We start from the raw sequence: 23204 nt of genomic DNA on the forward strand, positions 1-23204 counted from the left end.
TCTTAGAAGAATTGTAGAGATGCATAAAGCTGGAAAAGGCAACAAATGCATTTCTAAAGGCCCGAGTGTTCATCATTCCTCACTAAGACAAATTGTCTATAAATGGAGGAAATTCAGTACTGTTGCTACCCTCCCTAGGAGTGGCCATCCTGCAAAGAACATGGCAAGAGCGCCCCGTGCAGTGCTAAATGAGGTGAAAAAGAACCCAAGGGTAACCGCAAAGGACCTGCAGAGATCTCTTGAAGTTGCCAAAGTCTCTGTTCATGTGTCCACTATAAGAAAAACACTAAGGAAACCACGGCTCTTCAAAACATGAACTTTGTTGCAAGTCTCAATCTTGCAAAAGACCACCTGGGTGTTCCACAACGCTTCTGGGGCAATATTCTGTGGACAGATGAGACAAAAGTTGAACTCTTTGGCAGAAACGCACAACACTATGTTTGGAGGAAAAAAAGCACTGCACACCAACACCAAAACCTCATCCAAACCACGAAGCATGGTGAAGGAAGCATCATGGTGTGGGGCTACTTTGCTGCCTGAGGGCCTGGACAGCTTGCTATCATAGAGGGAACAATGAATTCAAAACTGTGTCAAAACATCTTACAGGAGGGAGAATGTTAGGGTAGCGATCCATCACCTGAAGTTTAATAGAAGTTGGGTGATGCAACAAGACAATGACCCGAAACACAAACAATGTGTGTTCTGGAATGGCCAAGTCAGAGTCCAGACCTCAACCCAATTGAGATGCTGTGGCATGACTTGAAGAGAGCTGTTCACGCAAGGAATCCCAGAAATATCAATGAACTGAAACAGTTCTGTAAGCAGGAATGGTCTAAGATTCCTCCTAACCATTGTGCAAGTCTCATCAGCAGCTACAGGAAACGTTAGGTGGTGGTTATTGCTGCTAAAGGAGGTTTTACCAGTTACTGAATACAGGGGTTCACATACTTTTTCCAGCCTGGACTGTTGAATGTTTAATCACTGTGTTCAATATTGACAAGAAGAAGTACAATTGTTTGTGTGTCATTAGTTTAAGCAGATTGTTTGCCTATTATTGTGAGTTAGCTGAAGATCAGACCACATTTTTATGAGAAAATAATGCAGAAATCCAGATAATTCTAAAGGGTTCACAAACATTTTTTGCAACTGTATCTACAGACATTCTCTCCCTGGTGAACAGCACACCTCTAAAACAGAAAGGGCAGTAAGCCCTCTACCTTTATGAAGCTGCAAACCAAACCTATTTTCTGTCGCCAGCCTCTCTGCCAAACTAATCTTGGGACAGAATTGCTACAGTACATTGCACAGGTATAGTTTGATCATTTTTATCTTTAATGAAGCAGGTGGAATTCAGTTTCAAGTTACATTATGTACAGTATCAACAGGTTTCTCAAAAGCACAGTATGTTAAAATTGATCTTTCACAAGGTCAGCTACACTAAAACATGTGTTTGTCCTAGCAACAAAAGAGTCCTTCACATTTTTCTGCACTGCTCCGAGTGGGTTTTTTTCATGCCAAAGCTTTTTCTCTGCTTAAACATTGTGGGGGGATATGAAATGGACCTGTCCAAGCCAAGAATGAGTATGGCATATTTGGGATTTAATATTTCACCAAGGAAGTTGTAAAAGCTTATGTTACTTTCACTGAAAATATTTTTCAGTAATATGTGCACTATGCTGATAGACTATAAACACTGGATTGCAATTTGCATTTGTAAAGATAATTGTATTTCACATATTATGCATAAATGCGTAAAACACATGTCACAGATATGAGTCCTAAAAATAACACTTATACTTGTTTTGTGCACAACTATCCCACCTATAAAATTATAACGGGTACAAGTCCCCTCACTAACTTTCCACAGGTTCTTTTCACCTCCCAGAATCACCAGTGCATCCATGGACCAGATCATTTATTCTATTTAATTTCCCATTTATTTCAGTTTGCGATGCTATCCACTACGCACTGTATACTGCCACACACAATACCCTGTGTAACTCAGCTATGAACATGAGTCTCCCCGATGAGACCTCCAGCAGCAGTTTTCTTTGAAACCAGTTCAGTCAGTGAGCTGATGTGGCTTCTTCCACCACACTCAGGAGGGGAATGAAGTGTTGTCCTTCAGTGGCTCTTCAGCAACTTCTCCAGTCCCGGCCTTCCCAAACAACGTGATTCCCTCAAGCTCCTCCCCACCGCTCAGGTCCAGCTACTCAATCTGTCCCACAGATCTCTGCTGCCAAAAAGGTCCCTTTTTTGTCCTGACTGGGACTTTTTATCCCTTTGAAACAAAGGGATCCTTACTCTTCCCTGGGGGAAGGATGCTATGCTGTTTCCTACAGGAAGTGGCTGGCCGAATAAGGCCAAGTGTGATGATGCATCGTTTCAACAGCTCCTGCTCTCAGGCCCAGTCAAACCAGTGTGGCAACCCCACACATTGCCAAACTTTCCAATCTGTGACACACGCATTTATGTGGTCTCCATGATTTTCGTCTTTGTAACATTCATGATATTTGTGCACAACAATGTGGCTCTGTAGCTAAGCTCTTTGGTATGTAAGAAATAATTTCATAAAGATATTCGATTCAACGTAACTTGTAATCATCCAGACACAATAGACACAAGATTAATCATAAGAGCTTATGAATGGTTACAAATGAGTGGAGACCATTTGACCCTTCCAGCCCATTTGGTAGTTAATAGATCAAAATTGCACTAAATATGGCAATCTGTGTTCTGATCCAAATTGATACAAATTTCTCAATTTTGTTTCTCACTTTTATAAAGAGAGCCAGGGTAATGGCTTCAATAGCATGGCTGGGATGCTTGTTGGATACTTCCAAAACCAATAGCCTCTACTATGTGAAAAGAAGCAAACCAGCTCATTATGAAGAAATTCATTGGGTTGACTTTGTCAATGGTTTAAGGATTCTGAATACTGAATTCTGTTCAAGACTACAAAGGTTCAGTTAATAAAGCTCATCGGTGTATTTTTAAGGAGGTGGAACAAGTAAAATTTATTCCATGCTGAAAAGAAACACAACACTTCGGCTGTGGAGTCTTCTTCAGGTGTGCGAATGCTGAAATAAGGCTCCATAGCCGAAACGTTCTGTTTGGTGGCGAGTAGCTCTGTGAGAGAGAGTTGGGGGTGCGGCTGTTGTTAAATGCTGGATTAATAAAGCAGAGGCCATCACCTCACTTTATGGTCATTATGATTGGTGTGTTTCCCCACTGAGCAAAACTTCCATTATCGATAAACCCACAGCACTGTTTCTATAATATATAATATTGTTTCACAATACACAACCTGTGGTGCTAACACTGAAAATCCTGTTAAATTAAGGCCCTGAAGTCAAGATTGTTCACCTGGCATAGTTTTCTAAAGGATTCTTTCGTTGTTCTATTGTATATTTCAATGGTTTCTTTCACATGTATTTTCTGCATACTGCACACAGACAGTATTTCCTTACACATACTGTAGATGTGCATCATACTACTGTATATGAACGAACACCCCTCTCATGCGGAGTAAAATCACCTCTTGGGAGACCACTGTTTACTTCACACTGTCCATGTCACTCGTTTATACACCTGGGCCCTGAGGGTATTTTTCTGTGTATAAAATGACACTGGCACTACTTTAGTCTCGTTCATTTCTCTGTATCTATCGACACGCTACATCAAAATGAATGCACACCTTCTAATATTTTCCATGTTCTGTTTCTCTTTTCAGGTGGACGGCGATCTGATTTGCCGGATCATGGGAAAAGACACCATGTCTGGTTTATTCAAAGACGGTGATTTAGTGATCGGCGGTGTTTTCCCTGTGTTTGGCGGAGTTGAGCAAATTCGTACTTTGTTTAAAACTGAACCACCAAAAGCAAAATGTTTTGGGTAAGTCAGACAACTGTGCAGAATCAACGTTTGAAACAAACACCGTTCAATAGGCATTTTAAGAAAGTCTCGTCGCAATGTTTTATATTTACCTCCATGTACTGTAGATTTTTTCGATATATTTTACTAAAATCACACACACACAATTACATTGGTAAAAAATGTGTAAATCGTCATGAAGATGGGTATGTAAGTTAGTATCTGTTCTTCCTGACGATCGGGACCCAGAGATAGCAGAGACTTGCCTTGTACAGCGGTCTAGCGAGGACCAGAGTTCAATGTGGAGCAGCGAACCATCTCTCCTACAGCTCTGAGGGAGGTGGGAGAAAATCTGACTGCGCGAACAATACTAACGCAAATAGCGGAACATGCGCTATAATTCCACCCAGAGCGGAGGAGCTGCGAACTGGTCTTCCTGAGCCAGACTCCACAACTGGTTTGTTAACATATTATGTCTCTAACAGGTTTGATCTTCGCGTGTTTCAGTGGGTACAGATGATGGTTTTTGCCGTAGAGGAAATAAACATGAACATCAAATTGCTCCCGAACATTACTTTGGGATACAGAATCCTCGACAATTGCGCTTCTCCAGCTGAAACTGCAAGAGCTGGTTTAATCTTAGCAAACAGACCTGAAGAGGATGAATATGACTCATCGTGTCCGTCCCCAATCACTGCTGTTATCACATCTAATTCTTTAAATATCGCCAGAGCAATTGGAGGCTTCGGTATTCCTTTGGTAAAGCTTAATGATTTCAATTGAAACAATATTGTCAGCACTCCGTTTTGTAGTCTGCGTCGAAGAATTTACAACAGTATTGGAAAACATGTTAAACCTTCTTTATAGGTTTAAACTAATTTGTAACGCTTGGTTTTTAATACTTATAAAATTTTAGACGTTTACATGGAGACAGCTTGCCTTCTTACTATTAAAATTTTAACTGCTTCACATAATCTGACTGTTTCCTATCGACAATGTATACTTACGTGTATTTTAGTCTATCTCCGTTATCTGTCTTACACTGAACTAGTTGGTTAAAACAGTTTCAAACCACTGTATACATATTTTATCTCAAACTATGTAAATAAACGTTATTATCTATGGGCTATACTTAAGTATACTTAAATATATGAATCCTTTTTTATTTATATTTTGCAAGGTCAGCTATATTTCAACATGTTCTTGTCTCAGCAACAAAAGAGAGTTCCCCACATTCTCCCGCACTGTTCCGAGCGATTTTTTTCAGGCCAAAGCTTTGGCTCAGCTTGTTAAACATTTTGGATGGACGTGGATCGGAGCTATCCAAGCTGAGAATGAGTATGGAATATTTGGGGTTCAGTCTTTTACCAAGGAAGTTGTAAAATACGGAGTTTGCATTGCCTTCACTGAAAATATTTTAAGTACCTACTCGAGAACTGCAATACTTCAGATAGCTGAAACTGTTAAAAGAACAGGAGTGAAAGTCATATTAGCATTTGCTTCAGAACGTGACCTGTACCCTTTAATGCAGGAGCTTGTCAGTCAAAACATAACTGGCATACAGTGGATTGCAAGTGAAGGCTGGATAACAGCAGCAAGACCCTCCACTGAAGAATTCTTCAGATCTTTTGGTGGCACAATAGGGTTTGCAATTCGCAAGATGGCGATCCCAGAGTTCAAAGATTTTCTCCTCAATATACGTCCATCTGTTGATTCTGTAAACAACTTAAATAATGTATTCTGGGAACACATCTTTGGGTGCACTCTACGTTTGAAAGTGGAATCCTTCAAACAAAGTGTTTCAGAAACCAAGACATGCACAGGAGAAGAAAGGCTAGATGAAATAGAAAATGCCTTTTTTGATGTCTCACAATTAAGGGGATCATATAATGTACACAATGCGGTGTATGCTGTAGCACATGCACTTCATGACTTACTGTTTTGTGAAAAGGAAGAAAATAAAACCATTAGACTGTGTGGAGATATTGCAAGAATAGAGCCCTGGCAGGTGAGTAAAAACTAACTGCAGGACAGATCTCTGTCTCCTCAGCTTCAACCACACCAGCCTTTTAATTCTTAAAAATATAAAACCAGGCATTTATAAACTATTCAACACTCTCAAAGTCATGTTTAACAATATTAAAAAGTGCAGCATAAACTAATGGAAATGTTTCTTCAATACAAGGTCACCAAAAAAATAAAAACAGTCAACTTTGTGAACCATTTTGGAGAAGCTGTGTACTTTGATGAGAACGGAGATCCTCCTGCTGCCTATGACATTATAAACTGGCAACTCAACAAAGGAGTGGTCAGCCATGTGACAGTGGGTCACTTTGATACATCACCAGATGGAGGCAGTCAGCTAGTGATTGATGAGGACAGTATTGTCTGGAGCACTGGGAGAGAGGTAAGCACTATTTCAGATCTTGATATTATTTTCAAATGCTCACATGATAGTCTTAAGGCCAAAGTGTTTCATTTATTGTTTGAACAGAGAAACAATGAAATATAATGGTGCATATTTAAAATGTGCCACTTTCTCATAATAAATAACTTTAAAAAATGTGATTTTAAAAATGAGTGATACTTTTAAAGTATATTCCACTTTGTTTCTGTCTTCAGGTTCCTAAAGCAGTGTGTTCTGAGAGCTGCCCCCCAGGCACAAGAAGAGCAGCCAGGAAAGGCCAGCCCATCTGCTGCTTCGACTGCATTCCTTGTGCTGATGGTACCATAGCAAACACCACAGGTATGAACTACACAGTAAGAGATTATTTTTTTTAAATGTGGATATATTTCACATATTCTGCATATCCTTGATAATATTTGATGTAATACCAAATTGTCCTTCAAGATGACAATATGTTGTTTTTCCGTGATTAATGTCATCTTACTTCCATCTTCTATGTCTATTTTATGTGACTTTCAAAAACCATGTAGACCGAAGCCTTAATATTTTTCACACAGTGGAGTTTGTTTTATCCACATGTGTATCCTGATCCCTTCAGCAAGGAAGACATTGTTATTTTATTTGTTATCTGAACCCTCATATATTCTTCTGTACTGTCAGGTTAGGTAGGTCATTACTATACCCAAGCCACAGTAGGGCATCAGGCCAGAGATTGTCCTGGTTTCTGTGATGCTGCACAGACGAGAGAGCACAAGAGTGTTCCCCAGACAGGACACCAGTCCACTACAGGGAGTACTGCCAGCAATGCTGCTCCCTAATCATACAGCTGGGTGGAATGGCACAAAATAAACTACCTCACTCACAGTACAACAGCAGCGACTTGAATCCTTAACACACCAGTTAGGAGTTCACAGACATACCCACTATGGTGTGCTATGCTCCTGCCACTATGAGAATCCATCCATTTTCTAACCTCCGCATCCAGTTTAGGGTTGTGAGGGAAATGGAGTCTGTCCTGGCAAGTCACACTGGACGCAGTGCCAGTCCATCGCAGGGCACACACACACAAACTCACACCAGCGCCAATTCTCCCACAAGCCAGTTCAACTTCCAGTATGTCTCTGGACTATAAGAAACATCTCTTTAAAAAAAAACATTTTGTTAAGGAGTGCTGAAAATGTGAGAGATGAAGTAATAAAATGATAATATATCATTACAAAATGTCTGAAGCCCAGATATAAAATATAAGGTTAAACATAATATAAAAGGTTTGTGTTATACTGTATATTGAAGAAATTAAACAAAAGTACATAAAACTAAAATCTTTGTATTTTTATCTGTATTTAATACTTTAGCTTATCAACATATCAACCCTTCCAAATGTAATGGAGATCACAAAGCTGGTATTTTTGTAAATGTTTTAGTGGTTTGTAGGATTCACTACAGTTCTTCTCTACTTCCTGCACACATTTTAAGTATAGTCCATATAGTCTTGTATATCATGAATTTTTAAAAGTATCCTCATATATCCTTATGACCTTAGAAATGTTGCTAAAGTAAAAATAGTTGTTTACTTGTTGGTGCTAAAAAATTATGGTATTTCGTCATCAAACTTGGAACACACCTTTAATTTATAGCCCTTAATTAGTGAAAAAAAACCAAGGCATATTTAGAAGCAGATAAACTTTAACCTACATGTTACACATTTCATAAAGAATACACAATAGACTCCATAAAACAGTGTTAGTTAAAATAGTATTTACATTTATAATTTTACAACACTGACACATTATTCTCTACAAGAACACATTTTACGTTATTATGTTCGTTGAGATCTACTATTCTGAGCTATTTTTTTATTTAAAAATCTAATTAAATACACACTACAGCATTTACAGTAAACAACATAAACACTCATAAATGTGTTCTAAAAATATCCAAAATGCCTTTTTAAAACAGTCTATGGTTAAAAGCCTAAAATTGAAAGAATAAACATAACCTTTTGCAATTAGAAAACAAATAAGTAGTTGCATGATATATACAACACGCAAATAAGATGCAAAGTATTACAGAAATAAGAAAAACATGCTTTCGAAAGTGTATGCAAAATTCAAGGATTTACAATATTTCATGCTTTCTTTTCATCCAGAATAGATTAATGTTATGCTCTTTTTACTTGTCTTAGCATACAAGTTATGTCACAGTTGCTTCAAATGACGAATGCAGTTCCTATTGCCATTATTAGGAAAAAGAAAAGATCCCCATATCATTCTCATTCTCATATTCTCATTTACGGTAAAAATATAATGTACCTTAACCTGTTTTAAACTTGTTTCCTTTATAAAAAATAAAGAAACTGAAAGAGAAATATTTCCTTAAATGCTGCTTTCCTAAGATTTCTGAAAATGTTATTCACATTTTCCTTTAATTGTTTTCAGGTGCAACTGAGTGCATTAACTGTCCACAGGACTACTGGTCTAATGATGGAAAAGACAGCTGTATCCTCAGAGACATTGAGTATCTTTCCTACTATGATGCAATGGGAATCACACTCACTACTGTGTCATTGTTTGGACTCTGCTTGACAGTAGCCACTATTTCAGTCTTCTTTTCCTTCAGAAGCACACCCATTGTAAAAGCCAACAACTCTGAGCTCAGCTCTCTCCTGCTGTTCTCTCTGCTGCTGTGTTTTCTCTGCCCTCTTACCTTCATTGGGCAGCCAACAGCCTGGTCCTGTATGTTGCGTCACACAGCCTTTGGAATCACATTTGCACTTTGTATTTCCTGTGTGTTGGGAAAAACAATAGTTGTTGTAACAGCTTTCAGAGCCACTCTTCCTAGCAACAACATTGCAAAAAACTTTGGGCCAGTTCAGCAGAGGATCATAGTTTGTTCTTGCACAGCTGTGCAGGTTGTAATCTGTGTGCTGTGGCTTAGTTTCAAACCTCCCATTCCTGACAAAAATTTTAAACTCAGTAATAAAAAGATCATTTTAGAATGTAACACAGGATCAGAAATGGCATTTTATGCAGTACTGGGCTATATAGGCCTGCTTGCAGCTACTTGTTTGGTGCTGGCTTTCTTAGCCAGGAAACTGCCTGATAATTTCAATGAGGCCAAGCTGATTACTTTCAGCATGCTCATCTTCTGTGCAGTTTGGATCACCTTCATCCCAGCGTATGTCAGCTCACCTGGAAAATACACAGTTGCAGTTGAGATATTTGCTATTTTGTCATCAACATTTGGCCTGCTGTTTTGTATTTTTTCTCCAAAGTGCTATATAATTGTGTTTAAACCCGAGAAAAACACAAGGAAACACATTATGGGACACATACCATCCAAGCATTTATGATTTCTCTTTTTTTTATGTATTTGGTACTTACAACTGTAAAATATGTTTTTCTCTTTTCAACACAGCAATATTAAAAGAAAATGGATACTACCACACATGTTTTCATCTAAGTTTATGTAGGATTGATACTGCAAATATATATGATGGGATTAATAATTTAAGACTTTAGAAACATTTTAAAAACAGTTCCAGATTTGTTGTACTTTTCTATTTGCAATACAATAAACATAACTGGATATTTCCCTGGAAACATTGTACTGGAATATAAATTCATCATCAGAGTTATTCGGTCCAGAATCAAGCAATAAGGAATCTCTGAATTGTATTCAATAAGCGCACTGTTAACATGTATACATTAACATACCTGTGTCTGTGACAATTTAGACCTCTTTTTCTAATAGTTTGGGCACATATTATCGAACATAAATAAATGATAACAGTAACATTTTTTAATCTGAACTGCTCTGCAGTTTTATTATTTCATATTTATAAACTGCAGACTCCCTCTTGTGGGAGCTGGAAGTATTTCATTGTCTGAGGAATCTATTAGGCATTTGTAAAATGTCAGAAGTATTACAACTGAATTCATTAAAATTAAAGAGTCATGGCATTAATATATAATGTGTAGCAACTGTATCTACTCTGTATACAATTATTTATCACAGGCACATTCTAATATTTTTATTAAGTATTAGCATTAGAAGATTTGAATTTGATCTTAAGGTGAGATCAACGGTCACAGATAAAACGATTTTGTGACAGATTATATATGGTGTCTTATATATGTTCCATTATAACCAATCTCCTTCGAAGTTTGAAGGGATTTATTAGATTATTTTGCATATAGTTTTTTAATGAACGTCAACGGTCACAGATAAAGTATGTTTTACTAGAGAATAGTGTACTATCTTGTGTTACATAGTACCTATGACCATTTCTGCACTCAAAACTGAGCTCTAAGTTCATTTTTTCAATTGAAGAGAATAAAAGGTTAAAGTTTGAATACGAAGCCCTTAAAGCTGTTCCTTGTTAGACAGATAAGATTTAAAAGTAACGTTTATACTTATATACGTACTGTAACTCAATTAGTAATCTACATTTTTCAAATCAAACTTATACAAAAATAAAAAATATAATCACCATACTCCATTCAATACTTCCAGCACAATACAAAACTAGAGTTCATCAAAAAAATACGTATTCAAGCAAAATAGCTACAACATTGCTAATAAACAACTGTTAAGGGAAAGGTGCAGGAGCGAATGATGATCCTTAGTTTAAAATGAATATTAAAATGAGGAAACTGGACAGCTCGAGGTACAGTATTAACACCGGATATTTCGATTAATCCTCTGGAGTCAGAACTGTTCACTCGGCGCCTAACAATGATCTGATCGATCCTTCAGTCTTTGTTTTTTTTATTATTAAGCATTCCATTTTTTTAGACGTCTTTTTACAGATATAATTAATTGGTGCACGGCAATTTGAAGTGCAGTGCTCACGGACTCGATGTCCTCAGTGGGATAAACTGTAGATCATGACACCCGAACAGCAGCCTCCTCACGCTGAGCTGATCAAACCGACCCCTTGGGAGACAGCGGCTCAGTTAGTTCCTACTGGCTGTGCTTCTCATTAAAATAAAGCACAAGGACCTTGCGGATTGTATCATATACAGTATAAAATGGAAAATGAACTGCTTTAATTTCATTTTACTTTGTTTCTACAAGCTACTTCGAAATGGACGCGAACATCCTAACGTCTCTAATATTATGTTTCACTTTTCAGGTGGACGGCGATCTGGCTTGCCGGATACTGGGAGAATATACAATGTCTGGTTTATTCAAAGACGGTGACTTGGTGCTCGGTGGTGTTTTCCCTGTCTTTGGCACTCTGGAGGAGAGCCATACCTTGTTTGATACAGAACCACCAAAAAGAAAGTGTGTTGGGTAAGTCATACATTCGCACACAGGGAAGGTTTGGGGATAGATCATAAAAAGCGCCTTTAAAATAATTTTGTATTATTTTCTATTCTTATTAAAGTCTCACGTTCACTTCTAGTCTGGAAGGGGGACGATAATTTGTCAATGTACAGTAAGTGATGATAAATTATTCTGCCCACTCGTGACGGGGTGTGACCTTTGATTCCTTGCTCACTTAAACAGGACCAGTGGAAAAAAACCATGAGGGATGATGTGTTATAGCATTAAAAAAAATGATGTGTAATAGCTAGTCAACACTATTTTGCATATCCTCTGGAGCCCATATCTTCAGCATCGTGCCCTCAGAATGAAAGCTGAGGTAGCATTGCTCTTCGCCACACAGCTGTGCCGTCTGTTAACCTACTGTATCATGTTCTAATGACAGGTTTGATCCTCGTGTGTTTCGATGGGTGCAGATGATGGTCTTTGCCATAGAGGAAATCAACACGGACAGCAGTTTACTGCCAAACATCACACTGGGATACAAAATCCTGGACAATTGCGATTCTCCGGCTGAAACTGTGAGAGCGGGTCTAACCTTAGCCAACGGACCAGAAAGGATTAACTCATCATGTCCCTCCCCAACCACTGCTGTTATCACATCTCACTCTTTACATATCGCCAGAGCAATCGGTACCTTCGGTATTCCTTTGGTAAAGCTTAATGCGATTTTTAAAATTCATTATTACAGCCATACCGTTTAGAAGTCTGCATGAGCGATCTTTAGATTAGTGTACTATTTTATATTGAATATTGATGGTTGAAGAGTTTTTATGTTAAATGTTTAAATAATGACAGCTTGTTTTTTTTTTGCTATAATGAGTAATCTACTCTTTTACTTTAACCGTAATTTGAAAATTGTAATGTATATTGCACAAGTATAGTTTGGTAATTTTTTATCTTTGAACTGGTTGGTAAAGTTCAGTTTCAGAGCTGTAATTATATTACATACAATATGAACATAAATGTTTTTATTTATATTTCACAAGGTCAGCTACACTTCAACATGTGTTTGTCTGAGCGACAAAAGAGAGTTCCCCACATTCTCCCGCACTATTCCCAGTGATTTTTTTCAGGCCAAAGCTTTTGCTCAGCTCGTTAAACATTTCGGATGGACATGGATCGGAGCTATTCAAGCCGAGAATGAGTACGGTATATTTGGGGTTCAGTCTTTCACTAAAGAAGTTCTAAAATACGGAGTTTGCATCGCCTTCACTGAAAATATTTTAAGCTCCTATTCGAGAGCTGCAATCCTTCAAATAGCTGAAACTATTAAAAGGACAGGAGTGAAAGTCATATTAGCATTTGCTTCAGAAGATGACCTATACCCTTTAATGCAAGAGATTGTCAGGCAAAACATAACTGGAATACAGTGGTTAGGAAGTGAGGACTGGATAACAGCAGCGAGACCCTCCACTGTAGAAATATTCAAGTCCTTTGGTGGCACAATAGGGTTTGCAACTCGCAAGATGGCAATCCCAGAGTTCAAAGATTTTCTGCTCAATATACGTCCGTCTCTCGATTCTGCAAATAACTTAAATAATGCATTCTGGGAACACATCTTTGAGTGTACTCTACGTTTGAAAGAGGAATCCTTCCAAAAAAATGTTTCAGAAACCAAGTCAAGGATATGCACAGGAGAAGAGAGACTAGATGAAATAGAAAACGCTTTATTTGATGTCTCACAATTGAGAGTAACTTATATTGTGCAAAAAGCAGTGTATGCTGTAGCACATGCACTTCATGACTTACTATTCTGTAAAAAGGAAGAAAATAAAACCATTAAACTGTGTGGAGATATTGCAAGAATAGAACCCTGGCAGGTGAGTAAAATCTAATTGCAGGTCTCATGTTTGTATGAGCTTCAATATGTACATGACAAGGTGCTGTATACTGTCAGATTCTAGAGCTTTTATCATTACGTGAAATAAAAGGAGATATAAAAATATATCAGAGATATAAAAATATAAGGAGATATAAAAAAGTATTAGAAAAAAATAAATTATACTTTATTTTATGTAAAAGCTTTAATATAATCTTAAACCACTTATAGTACATACAAAGTGCATTTCACAATAAAATAAAAGTAAAGTTGAGTCAGACATCAACTCCAGTGCTGTTCACTGGCAGGGTTAACATCAGTCATATCAACATTTAGATGCTATTTAGTGACATTCAAGCATTTATATCAGAAATGCAATAGGGGAATACTGAGCCATATCTTGGTAAGAGTTTTAATGTGGACATAGATTTTAGTATCTTCTGCATAGAAGTGACCTATGTAAGTCTAGCACTTGACTGAGATGAAATACATGACCACTACATGAGAGATGGCCCGGTATTGAGCCCTTTAGGATGTTAGATGAGCAAATGACGCACTGAAATCTAAGAGAATAACGATATACAGCGCAGCTGAGTCAGTTTACATGAGGAAATCATTAGCAGCTTTAACAGGAGCAGCTTCATTCCCACAGTATTTGTCTGTAAACAGAGTAAAAGAGTTCAAACTGTTTATTTACAGTGAGGTGTAATGTTATTGCACTGAAATCTATTCTGATATTTTCACAAGAAAGGTTAGATATAGGCTACACTAAACTAAGTTTTAGGTATTTTTCCAACACTGTTAAGGTCACTGAACATATAAAAAGAGTCAACTTTGTGAACCGTTTTGGAGAAGCAGTGTACTTTGATGAGAACGGAGATCCTCCTGCTGCCTATGACATTATAAACTGGCAACTCAACAAAGGAGTGGTCAGTCATGTGACAGTGGGTCACTTTGACACATCACCAGATGGAGGCAGTCAGCTAGTGATTGATGAGGACAGTATTGTCTGGAGCACTGGGAGAGAGGTAAGCAGTGTTTCAGAACTTGATACTATTTTAAAAAACTTCCACTTAATCTGAATAGATTACTTTAAATGTACGAATGATACTTTAAAAAAATCCCACTCTGTTTCTCTCTTCAGGTTCCAACAGGAGTGTGTTCTGAGAGCTGCCCCCCAGGCACAAGAAGAGCAGCCAGGAAAGGCCAGCCCATCTGCTGCTTCGATTGCATTCCTTGTGCTGATGGTACCATGGCAAACACTACAGGTATGAACTACAGTATGTAGCAAGAATTTACCTCTAAATGTGGAGCTTCTCCATACTTTATGATCAACTTTTGGTGCATGTCTCCATATTCCAAGAAGACACTGTAAGGGAATTGGCAAGCGTTATCCTGGGAACTTTGGGAACTTGCTAATTAACACTTACAATAATATAACACATAACCTGAAATATTCTATTACAATATTTGATTATTTGATAATTAATGTAAATTAATCAGAATCCACATTGAAAGACTTCAAAATGTCTTGCTGATTTCTCTCTATTATTGTTTTAAGGAAATATTTATTATTAAATATTTATCTTTGCATTGCCTGTAAACTTATTTTTCGTCATGCAGTTGGTTTCCTGCACTTCACATACTGTATTTCTTTAAAAATGAAATGAAGGTGAAATTACTATTAATACAGTAGCTTTACTGTAAGTTCTGAAGATGCATCATCTAATTGTTCACTGTTTCTGGTCACAATAAAATGCTTTGAGAAAAATCATTTCATGGTTTCAGTTATTGATCTACTCAGTAATAATAAGTTGAAATGGGGGATCTCTACTTTTTTTTTACCTTTTTCAGGTGCAGCTGAGTGCATGGAATGTCCACAGGACTACTGGTCTAATGATGGAAAAGACAGCTGTATCCTCAGAGAGATTGAGTTTCTTTCCTACTATGATGCAATGGGAATCACACTCACTACTGTGTCATTGTTTGGACTCTGCTTGACAGTAGCCACTATTTCAGTCTTCTTTTCCTTCAGAAGCACACCCATTGTAAAAGCCAACAACTCTGAACTCAGCTCTCTCCTGCTGTTCTCTCTGCTGCTGTGTTTTCTCTGCCCTCTTACCTTCATTGGGCAGCCAACAGCCTGGTCCTGTATGTTGCGTCACACAGCCTTTGGAATCACATTTGCACTTTGTATTTCCTGTGTGTTGGGAAAAACAATAGTTGTTGTAACAGCTTTCAGAGCCACTCTTCCTAGCAACAACATTGCAAAAAACTTTGGGCCAGTTCAGCAGAGGATCATAGTTTGTTCTTGCACAGCTGTGCAGGTTGTAATCTGTGTGCTGTGGCTAAGTTTCAAACCTCCCATTCCTGACAAAAATTTTAAACTCAGTAATAAAAAGATCATTTTAAAATGTAACACAGGATCTGAAATTGCATTTTATGCAGTACTGGGCTATATAGGCCTGCTTGCAGCTACTTGTTTGGTGCTGGCTTTCTTAGCCAGGAAACTGCCTGATAATTTCAACGAGGCCAAGCTGATTACTTTCAGCATGCTCATCTTCTGTGCAGTTTGGGTCACCTTCATCCCAGCATATATCAGTTCTCCTGGAAAATACACAGTTGCAGTTGAAATATTTGCAATTTTGTCCTCAACGTTTGGTCTGCTGCTTTGCATTTTTGCTCCTAAATGTTATCTTATTTTGCTGAAGCCAGAGAAAAACACAAGAAAACACATGATGGGGAAAGTGCCTTCCAAACGACTGTAATGAAAACAATAACTTCTCTAATACAATAAAAGATATCAGTCCTTCAGTCGTGTGTCTGCTTCTTGTAGGGTATACTGGAGGCATAGCAAACAAGGCAGGTGACGACAATGATGATGATTATGGTCCTCTAAATAAAGACATTTTTCCATTCTTTTTATAAGTGACTATTTTGTTATTGTGCTCTCCTCAGAGACAGTTTATCTATTTTAAATTAAATAAATATGAAAGGTAGCTACATAGCTGACTGACCTTTGTCTAAGAGGCAAGGTATTTTTATTCTTTGTTATAATAAAGGTCCATTTAATTACACATTTTACTGCTTGCAAAGCTGCAAAGTTTGTAATCTGTGTTGTGACTTAATTTAAATCCCTTATTTCCTGACAAAATGTTTAAATACAGAAATGAGAAAATTATATTAGCATTTAGTGATCAGAAATTGCATTACATGGAAATGTTTAACTGCAGTTTAGGAGAGATACCAACAGGTTAATCATACACAGCTGTTCCTAATCACAGTCATTAAGGAAATTAGCTACTGTATACAGTATACAGTATATCAAACACAAACACATCCCTTCACATTCATCATAAACATTCTTCCTCTACCCTATCTCCACCTTGCAGCTACCCTTCGGTTAACTCTTTTCTGGGCTTTTCTGAATTCCAGCCTCCTCATCCTGTGGCCAGGAGGCTGCCCATAAACCAAGCAGGTTAAGATACACACATCCTATCAAAAAAACTCAGAATTCACAAAGCATGTGATTCTTGGATGTTGTTGCCACTCATGAAATACAGTGTAGAACAGATCAGAAACTGCGTTTTAGATAATATTGAGCTATATACTGTAGGCCTGCTTGCAGCTACTTGTTTGGTGCTGCTTTTCTTAGCCAGGAAACTAGTTGACAATTTCAATGAGGCCAAGCTGATTGTTTCCAGCATGTTTATCTTCTGTGCAGGTTGGCTAACCTTCATACCAGCATATATCAGTTCACCTGGAAAATACACTGTCGCAGGAGAGATTTTTGCACTTTTCCCTTCAACATTGTCACGACGCCGTCCTTTGGTTGCCCTGGGAAACCGTCACATTCTCAAGAGGGCTCATGGATTTCCTGGGTTTTGTTGCTCTGACCAGATCACCTTTTCATGATCCATGTTAATTAGGTTATTATTCAATTCCTGCTTTTCTATACAAAGCTGGAGCACCTCTTGGACAGGACTTTCTTGTTTTCTTGTTTTCTTGTTACCCAGATTTTCACTAGCACTTCTGTATCACTCTTCTCTTTTTTCTGCTGAGGTAAACAGTCTTTACTCTGCACATAAGTTGCTGCAGCTCTGGATTGCCCTGAATCCCGTTTGGTCATTTTTTTTGGAGGCTTGCTATTGGGTTTCTCCTTTATTTTTTCTCTTTTTTTTTCAGGAGCCTCACTATTCAGTTTCTCTGTACCCAAACCTCCCTTTTTTTTTTCTGTCCCACGAGCTGTACGGCAGTTTTTTCCTCAAGCCTGCCCTTCGCTCTGCGCAGCTGTTGTCAGCTTCAGCATCGCCCAGAGCACCGAGCCAGCCCTTGCTCTGAGCAGCAGTCTCAGCGGCCTCAGGTCTGCCCTTCCAGTTATCCGGCTCCTTTCCCAGGAGGCTTGCGACTTGGTTTGTCCCGTACACAAGACTCTCTCTGTGTCCGACAGGCAGACAGCAGCTTCAGCTCTCTGTGTCGTCTGGTGCAGCAGCTTCAGCTCTCTGCATTGCCCAGGGCACCAGCTTCAGCCTCAAGCCTGTGCCCCTCATCGCCTGATGCAGAAGTCTCAAATTAGTGCCAGCACTTCATTCCTCACTTTCTCTTTCCACTGGTCACCACGCCGACCCACCCGTTTGGTGATCTGCACCCCTGGCACTCCTGCAGGCTGCCCTTCTAAGCCCATTCGGTTCCTTTTTCAGGGGTCTTGCTATTTGTTTATTTCCGTACCCAAGATTCCCTTTACCAACGGCTGCCCTTGGCTTCACCTGGGATCATCGTTCCTCCCCATGACTGACCGGCCTGGGCTGATTAGCCCCACAGGCCAGTAATCAATTATCTCATTTTCACCTTTCGCTTTTCAATCTCTGGTCTCTTGTGCTTGGGTTCTGACAAAACACCATCGGCACAGCTGTATCCATCCGCGGAATTACAAATATTGCTTACTGATTTGTATATTTGCTTCATTGTTTTGCTTAAAGGGGAACTGCAACACTATTTTTATATTTCGGGGTTTTAAGGAATTGGCATTGATGATTGCATTTTATACCACAATGAAAGTAAAATTTACGCAGTAAAGTTTAAAAACTCCTGTTTATATCACAAAATAGACTAAATTTCCCACCAGATTTCTGCACCGTATTGACGTCATTGTCTGCGATTCAGAACGAGTTTTGTAACGGAACAAAATGTCCGGTGACATAAAGCGTCCCTGTTACATTGTAAACAAGCAGGTGTGTGAATGGGAGTGCTGACTCCCCCGTCACTATCCATAGAGTTCTCTTGACAAGATAGGGAAGTAGATACGCAGGCCTTTCTTCCATGCAGCTAGTGCTAGTGTTGTTGCCGTTGTCACGGAAACATTATCCTCCGCCACCAACACTGCTGCAAAATGACGGCTGCACAACCTGTGCGTATTCGCTCGTACATAGCATTACATTAGCCATTACAGTAACTAGTGAGCAGGAAGTTCAACTACTTGCAGAGAGCCTGACACTTTGCCTATGAGTGTCTGCTTCTCCTCCAGTCCTGATGAAGAATTTGCATCAATGCCAATCCTTAATCATCAATCAACCATCAATGCCAATTCCTTAAAACCCCGAAATATAAAAATAGTGTTGAAGAATTCGCGTCTTACACATCTTGTAAAAATTAATATTTTATGATGACTGGATGAGATGACTGGAAATCGGCCTTAAGCACACCTGTATGCAAATTAGGAAAAATGCAAATCCCATAGTTCTGAGTGGCTTTCCTGGGGCACATTATTTCCTTCAGATGGACCCCGGAAAGACCACGGCTGTGTGGACTGGCCCACTCTCTCTGCTCTGAAACAAATTCTACACTCTGTTGGGCTTGCAAACTTCGATCAAAGATTTATCTGGAATTTCAGCACAATAATTGCACCGATTACCAGCCTGACCTGTCACGATCCTCATCCCTCCTCTTATGGGCGCTCCGACGCTTTTGTATTTTAGTTCATTATGTGCACCTGCCCCCTGTTTGTCCATCATTATTTAAGGCGGGCGCTCCCGCTATGCCTGGCTCAGCATTGGAAGATGGACGCCCAGAAGCCCGCCTACCAGCGGGTCCAGAAGAGACCCAACGGCATAGGCTTCATCACGGCGTCCTGACCATCTGAGTCCGGGGCTTGGCGCGCCTGGCCTCATTACCCTGGTTTTATTCCCCGTCCCTGTTCCGGATCCCGTTCCAGATTTTAACCTTGTTTGTCTCGTCTCGGATGGATCTGCCGATTCCTGGTCCCTGGACTGCGCCCCGGATTCCCCCTTGGACGGTGTGGACTTGCCACGCCCCCTGGCTCTGGATCACCCTCATCACACCCCCCTGTCTGTCAACCCGTCCTTATCCTGTTGTACCTTTCCCTGTTGTCCTTCTCCACTTTCTTCCGGGTTATACCTGCATAGGGTCCTGAACTACGCTTCACATGACCAAGAAAGGACCAGGCCAAGGACGATTGACTCCCAAAGCTCAGAACACATTCGAGGACCTGAAACATCACTTTACTTCTGTGCCAGTTCTGCTACACCTGGGTCCTTCATGCCCCTTTGAAGTAGAAAGGGATGCCCCAGATGTTGCCATCCTGCCAATTCGGTTCAACACCTAAACTCCATTCCTGGCAATTGTCACCAGTGGAGTGAAATCATGACATCAATGAAAGGCTTTGGCTTAAGTTGGGTTTGGAAGAGTGAAGACATCTGCTAGAGATAGTCCAACACCGGTCTAAGGTGTATAAAAAACCTTGAGTACATCTGAAAAGCAAGATAATTAAACCCTCGGCGGGCATGCTGGACTCTGTTCTTTTCCCTTTCCAATTTTAACAGCTGGGAGTAAGGAATGTAAAAGCTGATGCAATGTCGAGGATCCACGTCCTGGATGAAGAACCCACATAGCCTACCACCATCATTCCAATGGGATTTCTGTCATCACCCCAATACCAGACCAGCCCTGGCAACACAAAGCTACTGATTTCATCACTGGTCTTCCCAATTCCTAAGGCATATTCAATTAACCTGATGGTAATAGATTGCTTCAATCAATAGATTGAGTACTAGAAAGCATGGCGAAGTTAGTTCAAGCAACCTATAGACATGCAACTACGAAGGTGATCACACAACGGGGAGAGACAAAAGAGTTTGAAATCACAGTTGGAGTACACCAAGGATCAGCACTAAGTCCTTTCCTTTTTATAAACATTATTGACACACTGACAGAGGAGGTAAGAACAGAAGTGCCTTGGGAACTCATTTTTGCTGATGATGTGGCACTGATGGCAGATTCAGAAGTAGAACTACAGGAGAAAGTGTTCAAATGGCAGAGGAGTCTGGAAAGGGGTGGACTGAAAATGAATGTAGAAAAATCTGAAATAATGGTAATGGAGAGAAGAGGAGATACTATGACCAATGTTGAGGAGATAAATGGAGGAAAACTGAAACAGGTTGATGGCTTTAAATACCTTGGATCAAAACTGGTAAAGGGAGGAGAAACTCTGGAGGCAGTAAAACAAAGAGTGAAAGCTGGATGGAACAAGTGGAGAGAAATAACTGGAATAATCTGTGACAGGAAAATTCACAGAAAGTTAAAGTGCAAAATGTACAAGACTGTGATTAGACCTGTACTACTATATGGAGCTGAATGCTTGGCAGTTGGAAAGAGGGAAGAGAACTTGATGAGAAGAACTGAAATGAGGATGTTGAGATGGATTCAGCAGATTTCAATGAAGGATAAGATCAGAAATGAAGAAATCCGTAGACGATGTAGGGTGGTGGATGTGGTTGACAAGATGTGAGAGGTGAGGTTACGGTTGTATGAACATATCATGAGGAGGGACGTTGAGGAAGTAACAAAAAGGGTAATGGAATTTGAGGTGGAAGGTAACAGGGGAAGAGGCAGGCCTAGAAAGAGATGGATAGATTGTGTGAGAAAAGATATGGAGGTATGTGAAGTGAGTGAGGAAGATGTGCTCGACAGAGACAAGTGGAGAAGAGCAACCAAAGCAGCTGACCCCAGGACAGTCTGGGACTAAGGCTGTGAAAAAGAAGAAGAAGAAGTAATAGATTGCTTCTCTCAAGATTTCACCCCACTTCTGTGGCTGCTGTCTGCCCCCACCCATATGACAGACATCTTCGCCAAGGAGGTGTTTCAGTTCCACAGGTTCCCAACACCTATCATTTCCGACCGTGGCCTGCAGTTTGTTTCAGCCTCAGAGACTGGGAATCAGAATCAATCTCTCCTCCGGCTACCACACAGAAAAGAATGGCCAGACAGAGCAGCTCAACCAGGATTTGGAGTCATACCTGAGGTGACACGTCTCTGCATTCCAGGATGACTGAGCCCCCCTTCTCCCATGGGCCAAGAATATCCTCACCGAATCCTTCGCAGGTACTACAGGAATGTCTCCATTCCAGGGCCAGCTTGGGTTTCTGCACCCTCTCCTCTGAGTCTCCTCAGACACCTCACATGTCCCTGCAGCCAACTGAGCAGCACGAGACTTGGAGGGCGTTGGGTGAATTGTAATGGCCAATTGCCAGGAGAAGACGCCAACCGACACTGAAGAGATGTGATGACCGCAGTGATACTCACCAGTGTGTCTGGCTTCTCCACTGGCTTCTCCGGCTCTGGAGTTCTTCTGTCTCGAGAACATTCTACACTTCCGACAGGTCCAAACCAGCATCCAGTACCTGATCCACTGGCAGGGTCACAAACCTGAGGACCGAACATGGGTTCAAGAGGCCTTGATGCACCTTGATTCAATCCTTCCACTCCGAGTTCCCCCATAGACCTTGCCCACCTGTTAAAGGGGGGGGGGGGGACTATTACACCTGGGCAGGAAGCAGCAAACAGCCCTTGATCCAGCCCTCCTCATCCCTCCTCATCCCCCTCCTAATCATGCAATTAACAAATTAGTATTTATTCCCTAGACGCCACTCTGCAAGTGCTACAAGATTTAGCTCTGTATGGACAATCAGCTCCTTACCCATCACAGACAGCCACTGTCTTTCTGCATCATAACTATCATCTAAACAATGACTGTTTCATTTTGTTTTATCGTCTGTGGTATTTACAACTAATATAAAAGATGTTTTTTGTTTTTGAACACAGCTATGTTAGAAGAAAATGGCTACTGCCACACATTTTTCATCTAGTCTTATTTAGGAATGGAATGACAACTCTATACTGGCATTGATTATGAATCTTTTTAATATAATTTTAAAAATGTGCAGCTTTCTCTATTGTACTTGAGACAGTATTTTGAATTTGTACAGTGAGACATAAAATTGAGTATACATACATTCACACCCCTGTATCCACGTAGTTCGCAATTTACATATTTTAATGATAATTAAAGCAAATAATATTGAACAAAATTAAATTACAATATTTAGATTTTTGTATCTAAACAATCACTCTGGTATTTGTATTATGCTACCTATGAATGATTCATATGGACCTATTCATGCGCAGCTGACTCCCTCTTGTAGCAGTCAGGAGTATTTTATTTGATTTTATTTGTCTAAACATTCACTAACACAATAGTAAAATGTCAAAACGGAGGGTTAGGACATTCTTTTTAATAAAGAATGTGCAACTGCCCTTTACAATTATTTATTTGTATTTTAGTGGTTAGGCTAGCCAGCTCGCAGTGCTGGGGCACTGGGTTCAGTTCCAGACCAGGGGTACTGTCTGTGTGGAGTTTGTATGTTCCTCTGAATTCATATCGATTTCCTCAGGGCTCTCTGGCTTCCTTCCACAGTC

At 39.7% G+C, this 23204-nt stretch overlaps 2 protein-coding genes across 5 annotated transcripts; both read left to right on the top strand.

Moving 5' to 3' along the window:
• Positions 1-3685: 3685 nt before the first annotated feature.
• On the top strand, positions 3686-9632 carry LOC148837112 (extracellular calcium-sensing receptor-like). 3 transcript variants are annotated; one of them, XM_088913490.1, is made up of 6 exons: positions 3686-3894; positions 4359-4632; positions 5054-5881; positions 6059-6280; positions 6496-6619; positions 8719-9632. In XM_088913490.1, the coding sequence occupies exons 1-6, from the start codon at positions 3686-3688 to the stop codon at positions 9630-9632; spliced, it is 2571 nt and encodes an 856-aa protein (XP_088769616.1). The 3 variants fall into 3 exon arrangements, with proteins under 3 accessions (XP_088769616.1, XP_088769617.1, XP_088769618.1); XM_088913491.1 differs by lacking the exon at positions 6059-6280; XM_088913492.1 differs by lacking the exons at positions 3686-3894; positions 5054-5881; positions 6059-6280 and having other exon boundaries at positions 4390-4632.
• A 1737-nt stretch (positions 9633-11369) lies between these two features.
• LOC148837113 (extracellular calcium-sensing receptor-like) lies at positions 11370-16247 on the top strand. 2 transcript variants are annotated; one of them, XM_088913488.1, is made up of 6 exons: positions 11370-11578; positions 11997-12264; positions 12601-13434; positions 14240-14461; positions 14578-14701; positions 15288-16247. In XM_088913488.1, exons 1-6 carry the CDS (start codon positions 11370-11372, stop codon positions 16199-16201), a joined length of 2571 nt encoding a protein of 856 aa, XP_088769614.1. In that variant the 3' UTR covers positions 16202-16247. The 2 variants fall into 2 exon arrangements, with proteins under 2 accessions (XP_088769614.1, XP_088769615.1); XM_088913489.1 differs by lacking the exon at positions 14240-14461.
• Positions 16248-23204: the final 6957 nt, after the last annotated feature.

Source organism: Atractosteus spatula, chromosome 4, assembly GCF_055471065.1.
Source record: "Atractosteus spatula isolate fAtrSpa1 chromosome 4, fAtrSpa1.hap1, whole genome shotgun sequence".
In the NCBI taxonomy this organism is placed as follows: Eukaryota; Metazoa; Chordata; class Actinopteri; order Semionotiformes; family Lepisosteidae; genus Atractosteus; species Atractosteus spatula.

What these genes read in the sequence shown, in the direction of transcription:
- LOC148837113 (XM_088913488.1), top strand. Translation starts at nt 11,370, where the DNA reads ATGGACGCGAACATCCTAACGTCTCTAATATTATGTTTCACTTTTCAG. An exon ending in GTACCTTCGGTATTCCTTTG is followed by an intron (nt 12,265 to 12,600) that starts GTAAAGCTTAAT and finishes ATATTTCACAAG; the next exon opens with GTCAGCTACACTTCAACATG. An exon ending in TACCATGGCAAACACTACAG is followed by an intron (nt 14,702 to 15,287) that starts GTATGAACTACA and finishes TACCTTTTTCAG; the next exon opens with GTGCAGCTGAGTGCATGGAA.
- LOC148837112 (XM_088913490.1), top strand. Translation starts at nt 3,686, where the DNA reads ATGAATGCACACCTTCTAATATTTTCCATGTTCTGTTTCTCTTTTCAG. An exon ending in GAGGCTTCGGTATTCCTTTG is followed by an intron (nt 4,633 to 5,053) that starts GTAAAGCTTAAT and finishes ATATTTTGCAAG; the next exon opens with GTCAGCTATATTTCAACATG. An exon ending in CAAGAATAGAGCCCTGGCAG is followed by an intron (nt 5,882 to 6,058) that starts GTGAGTAAAAAC and finishes CTTCAATACAAG; the next exon opens with GTCACCAAAAAAATAAAAAC.